Source organism: Drosophila teissieri, chromosome 2L (genome assembly GCF_016746235.2).
Source record: "Drosophila teissieri strain GT53w chromosome 2L, Prin_Dtei_1.1, whole genome shotgun sequence".
Classification (NCBI taxonomy): Eukaryota; Metazoa; Arthropoda; class Insecta; order Diptera; family Drosophilidae; genus Drosophila; species Drosophila teissieri.
In genome coordinates, this window is record NC_053029.1 from 5,444,025 (window position 1) to 5,454,535 (window position 10,511).

Below are 10,511 nucleotides of genomic sequence, written 5' to 3' on the forward strand. Positions count from 1 at the left end.
ATTAAGTGAATATGTGGATATTGTCTTGAATATATTCTTAAACTAAACTTTATACCTAAGAAATAAATCTTTTAATCAACTTGATTTGAAGGTTTTCTTCGCTGCAGCCATTTCGGTGGCCAATTCAGATCGCCGCCCATAGATGGGTACATCCATGGGGGATGTCACCTTTCATGTGTGGCAGGGATTGGGATCTGGATAATTTGATGGCCAACTCGGGACAGTCGCCGCATTTGCGAGCAATAAAAATTAATTTACGTTCGATTGCAAGGTTTTCGCGACCGGAACGAGAGTGTGGCCTCCACCGCCTCCGTTGATGACACATAAAATGCCACGTTTACGGCTCCTTAAGACTCGACTCGGTCTCTTCACTTTCTGCCAACATAAAAAATGTTAACTTCGAAAAATGGCGATTTTTGTAGGGTTTTTTTAGGGGTACAGGGAATGGGGCAAGCCATAGCAGGCTTTCAAAGTTGCGCACTACTTGCCTAAAACGGCGAGTAAACAGCGCAGTTGGCCATTTGGATGTGTTGCCCCTTGCCTTGTCTCCCCTCCCCACCCTCCGTCAGCTGGGCTTGGGGATCGGCGAGCCTTTCCAGGAATCGGAAACTGGGCTCGTCCGCACACCGCCCGTCCAACTGGACAGGTCTACGTCGCGGCACTTCCACACCGAACCTCGGGGCTTTGATGTTTTGGCCCGTTTGCCTGCCAGAAACTAATATCCTTTTCGAAACTGATATGATTCCGACATGGCAAGGGTATTAGCTACATGCGTAGTTATATAATGGCAAAGCTTATAAGGTTCATTAAATCTATTTACCTGTTTTTACGGACAGTTTTTTGTAAAGCATATATCAACTTAAGTAATGATTTTTACATTGGTAATTTTTTGAACTATTTTGTTTAAAAAAAAGAACAATGTTGTATTTTAGAGTCTTAATTGTATGAAAATATCTCCTGTATGTATAAATTATATAGCAGATTTTGAGTTGATATAGATCTGTTTATCTAACATAATTATTAGCTCAGCAATCAGATTCCTCACTAGTTTTTGATTGACAAACTTCAGAAGTACATATATGGATACACTTTAAGAAAACATTTGAACAAGGCAACACACAATATCGTTATACACAATTTATTTGAATTAACAATGTCTCAGTGGCTTAGACTAACTATATTTAGGGTGGGGCGCTGTGAAGTTGCCCCAAGCGTTTTTGGCTGAACTAAAGTATACCTTCGCAAAGGAAAGTCGGTCATCTAGCGGCGACTATTCTCCTCCAAGCGCGCCACCGTGCGTCGCAGCTCGACGAGCTCCGCCTGGAGGCGATCCACGGAATCGGCTTGAGCTGCACTGACAGCTGGCGGAGGGGCAGAGGAAGCTGGAGCTGGAGCTGGAGCTGGAGCTGGAACTGGAGCTGAAGGATTCCCAACCACGGAGGGTGGAACAGCGCGAGTAAAGGGTACCGCACCCTCCACGCTGGCGATGGAGAAGTCCGGATGGATTTGACGAGTGGTCACATGTCCGGTGGCCACGGAAGTGCTGCCGCCCGGCGTTGGGACGGAGGCCACTTGCCGTGATGCCATGAGCGCGGGATGCGCCATAAAGCCCGAGGGCGGACCACCCTTATGGTTGGCTATCAACTTCTGCAGCTTGGACACGGCGCTGTCGCGCTGCGATTCCAGCAGCAGACGCATGGCCTCCTGGTCGCCGGATCTGGCCTTCTCCAGCGAATCGGAGCCCTCGTCGATGAGCACATAGTTGATGACATGGGCATGGGTGCCCGGCTTTATCCGGTATATCAGCTGTCCACCATCACCACCGCTCATTTGCGAAAGCGATGGAATGTCGCCCATTTTGGCCATCTCGCCGCCCACTTGAAAGATCGATGTGTGCCCATTGACGACCAGTGGCTTGGGCATTATGTACGGCGCGGACACGAACTGGGAGCACTTCCGCTTCGTCTTCTCCACCACGGTGGCCACTTTGCAGCCGGCGGTGCTGCAGGCGCGCAATGGGAGCAGGGCATCCCCGCCAGAAGCCGCATTGGTTTGCTGCATTTCCTCGCTTATTCGACGGTTCTCACGTCCGCTGATTATGATGCACTTGCTCCTCTGCAATTCGCCAACTCTTTTCTGTCACGCACAAGCTTTTTATTCAGCTATTTTCCTTGTTTTAGTGGTTTAAAAAGCGTTTCAATGATAAAAAACCAGCGTCCTCAACTTTTTTGTAATGTGAACCACGCGTTAGGCAATTGCAGGCATTCTGAAAATACCATGAAAAATACCACAAAATACCAGAGTGCCGTTGCGCATGTTGATATACCGATAAATATAGAGCGCGAAATTTGAAAATGCTCTAGAAATTGTAAGAATAGAAATTATGATACTGATAGTTCTGCCTTTTTCTAATTAAATATTAGGTGTCTGCTAAAACATGTTAAATTAATGCTAGAACAGCTTGCAGATGTAGTTAACACTTAAAACCAACATATACACAATCTGTATAATTTTTGCTTTTAATAATCTAGAAAATCGCGTAACTTCTAACTTATTATGTGGTGTATATGATTCATGTCTAAGCAAACAGTTTAAACTATATTTGAAGCTGGCAACAAAATATTTGCAGGACATGTCAATTCTAGTCAATGGGAACAATTAAGTATGGTGTCGTCTTAATGCATTAAGCTCTCCCAAAGAGAGATAATAAATAATTTGCATGCGAAATCGAGGTGAGAGCATTCAGGTGTCTGGGAAATGGCGCGTGGGTGCAACGACCACCGCGGTGACCTCGAAACGGGGCAAATGGAGCTGGACGACGAATAAGTTGATGGGTGGAATGGAGTGGAGTGGAGTGCAGTGGAGTAGAGTGGAGTTAAGTAAAAAAGGTGGAGTTGCACCCGCTTCATTTACATTCCAAGTACTTTAAGAGCGGACGCTGGTCGTTAAAAGATGCTGCTCGGATCGGACACATTGGGCAGCGGGTTTTTAGTACTGAAATTGCGAACGGACTGGACTGGACCGGACTGGGACTGGACTGGACTGGACAGTTGCAGCCGCCAGCTTCTTTAATTTCCACTCGTCAATCATCCATCTCGGCGAACTTGGCCGGCACTCAGAGTTGCAGCCTCATTGTTGGCTCAAATGAAATAATTACTTTAGCACACAGCGACTGACTGACTCCGGTCTGGCAATGGAATGGTATGGGCCAACTCGGTCCAGGCCAGGCCCTTCGTGCATCTGCATCCTTAGTCATGGCCAATATATCGACTCGCATTAACCACGACAACAACTGCAGTCGGCAGAAGGCAGGCAGGCAGTGCAATAAAATCCTCCAACACGTTTCGTCCCGAGTCCGGGAATAATAAGAAATGAAATGCCATTTATTAAGCATTAATAAGTGCAGGCGTCCATGTCCATCCATCCGCCATTCGCCATTCGCCATCCGCCAGCCTCGATCTCCATCTCCATCTCGAGCAAATGCGCGAGGAGCACTCCCATCTGACTCAGCATGCGATGCCTGTGGGCATCCCACCCGCTTTCCTGCCCCTCATCCATGCCACATGGCCACTTGGCCACATGGTTGGAGTTATGCTCACATGCAGCCTCCATTTTGGCCATAAACTGAACTCAGGGGGTGGTAGAATTCGGATCAAAACGCAACTCAGGCCAAGTCTGTAATAGTTAAATCTTTATAAATGTAGGCCATTCATAATAGCTTCTCTAATTCCGGAATCCTATTATTTAATAAGCAAACATATTGCAATTAATTGCCACAGAATATCCCTCTAAAGCGGTGCAGGGCAATACAAATATAACAATAAATTGTAAATATATTGTTTGTACATTCAGCAAAAGTTTATACCCTTTGATGGCAGTGACTAATCAGAATTCAAGCCGGGTACCTGGGGCCTTGGACATAAAAAGAAGAACTGCACACAAAGGAGCGTCGGCACCTGCAGGGCTAACTTAATTAAATTCCATTGCGTTTTGGCGCAGAAATGTGAGCAACATGATGCAATTATGAATTATAAAATTAATATAAAGCGCACTTAACATGCAGGACCGTCGACGGCGGCGGAAATATTTCACCGAATCCAGCACACAGACCAAGACTCAAGCCCAAGCCCCCAAAGCCCCAAACCTCAAACCCCAAAAGTCTGACCGCAGATTTCCCCACCTTGCACTCCTCGGTGCTTCTTTTGTCGCAGCTCGTTGGGTGTGGACCCCAAAATCTTAATTGCAGGGAAGGCACAAAGTGCAGGAATGGAGGAGCTGCAAGTGCGGATGGAGGGCAGCAGACTCTTCTTTGAAGGCCACCACTTTTCTGGGCATTATGCTTTTGAAATGACTTTCCCACCGCTGGCAGTATGGTCTCCATTTAAAAGCTGTTGACATCTGGTTTATAATTAAAATTGTAATGTAACATTTACTTAAGTTAGTTAAAAGCCCTATCGTTATATGTATCTATATGTTACATCTGAATGAGATAAGCCGTAGATATCATTAAATTATAAATATAAAGAAATGTGATATTTAAGAACATGTTACATCTGAATGATATAAGCTATAGATATTGATTTCTCCAAGCGATAAATATGCATTAATTTGATTAATAAACGGGAATGCCATTTCTTATTCGCCCGATTAGTTCGCCACTCTCAACTTTCTCGTATATACTCCGTACAATTGTGGGGCTAAGTATTATTGCAAAAGTGGTTCCTGGACCCCTCCTTCCTCCTTCCGCCTTCCTCCAACAATCCCCAATCCCAATCTTACCCGTGCACTTGGACCCTCATCAAGGCTGATCGATTTGGACAGTTCGCATGGGATGACGGTGGGGTTTTCGGCGAGTCATGCCCACTTTATACGGAATTTGGCGTAATGAGAGTGTATTAGTGCTCGTGTGGGTGGGGCGTGGCAGGTCATTGAACCCACAAAAAGAATTACCCGGCACTCTGCCGTGCAGGTGACAACCCTGTGCAATTGCGACAACCACAATCCATGAGATACACGCGAAAAATGCGCACCAGCATCTAATGGCATGTGAACATGTCTGGGACTTGTCTGCCACGCCGAACAACTTGCATCCCTTCCCCTTGATTTTTGCCTTATCTTGCCTGACTTTATTTTCAAGTTTGTTAAAAAATTGAATTCCACGACTGCGCTGGCCAACACATGACATCCCATTCGACTTCAGCCACAGTAGCAACAGCAATAAGCAGTTTGGCAAGGGGAACCAGTAATTCGCTTAAAAATTTAATACAGTAAGAAAAATAATAAGCAAACAAAATTTTAAATTTTTAAATTAGTTCGGAAAAAACGTAAATTATTTCATGTAAAGTACCCACACTTCTACTTACTTGAAATGTTTAGCTTGAAATATACTACATATGCTGCACCAGAGATACCCTATTTTTTGGTAACTTTATAATACTTGGTTTGTTTACATTCGTTGAGTCAGTTTGGTTTAGTTATAATACACTTTGTATGCAAAGTGATACAAGATAATAGTAGTTTCTCAACGACGCCAAATGCTAGCCAGTGTCATATGGGCATAGTGCCGAAAGTCTCCTGTACTTGAGAACGAGCAAGTGAGCGGCAAGCTGCGGCCACTTGGTTGGGTCGCCTCCAGAGTCCAGGACACTCTGCAGTTGTTGTTGTGCTCGTCTGGCAGACTGGAGGCAGACACAACAACGCCACACGGACGACGAACAACGGACAGACAACGGACGGACAACGGACGGACAGCACTTCCAGCAGTGCGAACTCGAACTGCGCAGTGCGCATGCGCAGCGTATGTGTGGCTCTTAGACCCACACACACACACAGATACTCACACTTGCACTTGCAAAACCCAAAAAAAAATGAAGAAATAAATGGGAAATGGTAAAAAATATAAGAAGCGATTGCGAAAAGAAGACAAGCTGGAGAAACGAAATGCGAAAATGTTTGTGTGTTAGCCTTGACTTTGAAATTCTCATTGCAAGAGCCGAAGAATGTACGCAAACATAGCCACATAAATATTTACTTCTTGCTTTTATTTTCGATTTCCTGTGTTCGGCCTGCCATTTGGTTACTTAATGACTAACTCTAACTCCTGTTCCTTGCAGATGCAACTGAGCCAAACGTCTTCAAACTGATCCCAGAAGCCAGTAGGATTCGGCTTACAGCTCAGCTCCATTTGGGAGCCCACTGCAGCACTTTTGTACGCCGTGAGAATTGCGGAACCAACAGGTATTTTAAATTGAAGATATTCATAATTGAAGACGGTGGATAACTGCAAAATAATCATTATATATAGAGTATTGATTCCGAGGAGTTTCTATCATATCATTTCATTAAATACACAATATCCGATAAGAGTTTGAATCCTTAAGTGGAATTGAAGTGCGTCAAGTTACTACAATGAAAACCTCTAAATTTGAAGAGTGAAGTTCAAACACAACTGATTACATTAAATATTTATTAAAATTCCAATGAACTGTTTTACCAACTCTCCTTAGTTGCAAGAACGCATTTATCCATGCCCCATTTGAACTGCCCATAAACAAAGTTCGATCGAGTAAATGGCATCTGTATTGCAACTGTGCCACACAAGTGGCGCAACCCGCACATCCTGGCGCAGGATGTGCATGCGCCCACTGCCTAGTTGGCCCCATTAATCGCATTCAACGCGACTATATCCTATATCCTGGCAGGAGTGCGCCTCGCCTTCCGCTGCTGGCCCATTGAAATAGGTTGAAATACGTCCGTTGAATGGAATTTGAAAATCGATAAATGGCAATGGCGACGGAAATTGCTCTTCCATGGCGGTTGACACCGTGTTAATGGGCCACTTATAACGGCATTGTTAGCGCTGCTTGCACACGGATCTCATCCTCATCCTCGGCAACTCAATGTGCAGCTCCTCCATTCCCACTACCATTTCCATTTCCCCCTCCCATTTCCCCTCCCCTTGCCCCATCGGTTTGGGCCTTGTTAACCCCGCAGTAGTGGAGCCGTTGCAGCTGCTTCTGTTCTTGGCCAAAAACGAGGACACGTGCCCCGTTCCGAAGGCATGAATTATAAGGAGGCATCGCGAGCACCTGAAAGGTGTTTCGTTCGCTCGGCTTGCTGCTAATTAAATTTAATTTAAAACAAAGCTCGGCATTTCGTCAACGCTCGCGATTCGAGGATACCCCGTGCCATCTCGTCCTCCATCTCCATCTCCATTCCATAATTGACTGCTGCTGCTGCTCCTGCTGCTGGTGGTGATGAAAAAAAAAAGGAAACAGAGTCTTAAATTACCGGAGGGAAAGTGTGGCAACACATCGAGTCCTTTTTTTCGGCTTGATTAACTTAGATGCCGTAAAAAGTATTAGGCTGCAGCGAAGCGACTGCTATTCCAGCCTGTGAAGCACTGCAAAAAAGAGGTGTATGACATAACAAAAACTCACTAATAAAATACAATCATGACTTCATTAACGGTGAAACTATCTGCTATAATAAAAGATCGAGTTTCAACGATTTACCTATTCTATTGTTAGTGAAAAATGTTTTAAAAAGATAGAAGTGATGAACATAAGTTTCAAGTTTAAGTACAGTATGTCAAATAAGTCAGGAAGTTCTTCTACATTTAGTTAGAAACTGAAACAAAGTTTTTCTCGGTGCATGGAGGAGGATGATGCCCGTGGGCCAAGGACCAGAGGACCAAGGACCATGGTGGATCCGGCGCCGGACCCTCCGCTAAGTACCGAGACATGTTATTGGCTTGTCTGCTGTTTTTTGTATGCCCTTGGTGGTTGTCCCCATGTGTGCGTATGTTCTGCATCTGGATCCTCCTCCTCGGCCGCAGGACCAGGAGTCAAAGGAGCAAACGGCAGGAGCAGCTGGGTCAGTCTAAGTCGCTGTCTAAGCGAGGGCAGGTGGCTCGAGCCAAATGCCGATTAAAGCCACTGATCTCAGCGAATCGTCTAAGAAAAAGTCGAACGAAAACCAAGGAGTATAAGGCCATAAAATATTTGAGAATGGAAGGACTGAGGATTGTATGCGCTTACTGAATAAAACAAAGGCTACGTCTTAAATATTCATTGATCATTTGCTGAACCAATAAGCAATTAAAACCCACCTAAGATGTGTATATCCCAAGGCCATTCTATATGATACTACCCCAAACTCCCAGCTTGGACTGCCTTCAATTGGAGTTCCAGTTAAGATGTATATCTTGGGGCCATGTCTGGCTCATACACACACACACACATACGCAGAACGGGGCCAGGTATTTGTTTACCGTTAGAGGGGGCAATCAAAACGGCTCTCCGCCCGAAAATCCATCGAAGATCCACTCCGAAACGAAGGTGCCCCACTTTGAAGGCCAGCGGCAGGCGATCGCCACCAAGCCTATGATTAAAATTTAGCTCCGATCTCATACGTACATACATACATATGTACATATGTAGTTTGTAGTGTGTTTTATATGGTGCATGTGCGTAATTGGCCGTCCCAAAATCCAGCGGTCGCGATCCTTCTCAAATTAAAGTATACTCCCCTCTTCGCTTTTCGGCGGGGGAAAGCTACCTGCGGCCACAGTTAGATCCAAAACAATATCAAGTTGAGGGGCTTTCGATTTGGACAGGCAGTTGCATGGGAAACAGTTTGTTATCATCGGCAAATTGTATAACTAAGGCCACAATTAGAGAAGTTCACGTTTGCATTAAGCACTGAATTACTGAACGAGCCACAAGTCCCAAATTAGATAGTCATCAATCATTATAATAAATATTACAACTTGAGTTAAAAAAAAATAACAAAGAATGTATTCTACTTGCTTCTCTTTCGAGCCAAAAACCAATTATGCAAATAATTCCTTAAACAAGAAATGTTTTCTTATTACCCTTCCAGGAAACTATGTTTCTTATTTGCATAGAATATAATTTAAAACCGGGCTGCAATTTATGCACTATACTTTCAAATTTACGACTGATTCGTTTGGGTCAATTAGGATTTCCATAATAAATGGACGCAGGTCAAATGGAGTTATGACCAAAAGATGTCATAAATTGTTAATAAAAATTTCCATTTATTGCTCAATTACGGTATAAGGGAGTGAAACAGGCAGGTTTGCAAAATGCCCTCTATATGCCAAATATTATAAAAAGAACATTTGAATAATAATTTTATAATAAAGTATTCTTTATAAAATAAATACTACTTATAAAAATGTTCTAGATTATTTGCAAATTGATTGTTGAATTACTTCTTTATATTATATTTTTTTAAGGTTAAACTAATAATGACTTTATTAACAAAGTGAAAAGTTCTACAAACATATTTTTATCGTAGCTCGAACTCTTGAAATACGATAAACTAGTCTCCACAACGAAATCTAGATTGTGGTTTGTGTACTCGCTAAGGCGCCCTGATCTGTTCTGCGAGTGCCCGCCAGGTGGCGCTAGAATATTTAGAGAGCTAACAGTATTACAAAAAATATTATTGTTTCTTTATTTCATTCTTGAGGTTAATAATTTAAAAAACGGATTTAAATATTTTAGGTATCAGCAGATTAATTTTTACATTTGTTTAAGAAATACTTTAACATCGTATTAAAAGAAATTGGGTCAATAATCAGCTGAGATTCAATAAATGGGCAAATTCATTTTGCACTGCACTTTGGACGTATTTATTTAATTGTTCTGCTATTAAGCCGCAAAACGGGGACAGACTGCATGGTGACAGTAATTTTTTGCCATATTGTGATAATCGTCTGATTAATTCTAGTTTTTCGCCCAGTTTAACTTGCCTGCTATGTGATGGCACTGCATTTTTTGAAGCCTATGTGAAAAATGCCGAGTTTTCTTTAAGTAAACGCATGACGCTATAAGAATGGCACTTTCGGTTTCTAAATCGACAGTTGTAAATCACATTGCTCAACATGAAGATCGTCGCTTTCACCCTCGTTGCGTTTGTGGCCCTTGCCGCTGCTTCCTGCCCCTATGCAGCTCCAGCTCCAGCTGCAGCTCCTGCGTACGCTGCTCCTTCTGGCTACCCGGCACCGCCCTGCCCCACCAACTACCTGTTCAGTTGCCAGCCCAATCTGGCCCCGGCTCCCTGTGCCCAGGAGGCTCCAGCCTACGGCTCCGCCGGCGCCTACACGGAGCAGGTGCCCCAGTACGTGGGAAATCCCAGCAGGGAGCAGGTGCAGCAGTTCCACCAGCGCATTGGAATGGCGGCTTTGATGGAGGAGCTGCGCGGCTTGGGCCAGGGAATCCAGGGTCAACAGTACTAGTGGCCAATTGATAAACGTGTATGTTGTAATTGGACTTTATACGCTGGAATTAAACTGCTTGGAGAACTCATGAATAAGTGTACTTTTCTGTGAAAGAAAAATGCTTGGGGATATGTAAAATTACTACTTAATTTCCTTCAGATTCCTTTAAAACACCAAACAGAACATGTGAAAAACCGGCATACAACTGTCAGCTAGTCGTCTGTTTTTATATATTATTACTGCATTCGTCATAAAACGGATT

The 10,511-nt window shown here is 43.8% G+C and overlaps 2 protein-coding genes across 2 annotated transcripts; one reads left to right on the forward strand and one right to left on the reverse strand.

Moving 5' to 3' along the window:
• Window positions 1–1,122: 1,122 nt before the first annotated feature.
• On the reverse strand, window positions 1,123–2,228 carry LOC122614414. The gene has a single exon (XM_043789010.1). The coding sequence runs from the start codon at window positions 2,059–2,061 to the stop codon at window positions 1,261–1,263; it is 801 nt and encodes a 266-aa protein (XP_043644945.1). The 5' UTR covers window positions 2,062–2,228; the 3' UTR covers window positions 1,123–1,260.
• A 7,644-nt stretch (window positions 2,229–9,872) lies between these two features.
• Window positions 9,873–10,337, forward strand: LOC122614519 (vitelline membrane protein Vm32E). The gene has a single exon (XM_043789120.1). It carries the CDS (start codon window positions 9,914–9,916, stop codon window positions 10,265–10,267), a length of 354 nt encoding a protein of 117 aa, XP_043645055.1. The 5' UTR covers window positions 9,873–9,913; the 3' UTR covers window positions 10,268–10,337.
• Window positions 10,338–10,511: the final 174 nt, after the last annotated feature.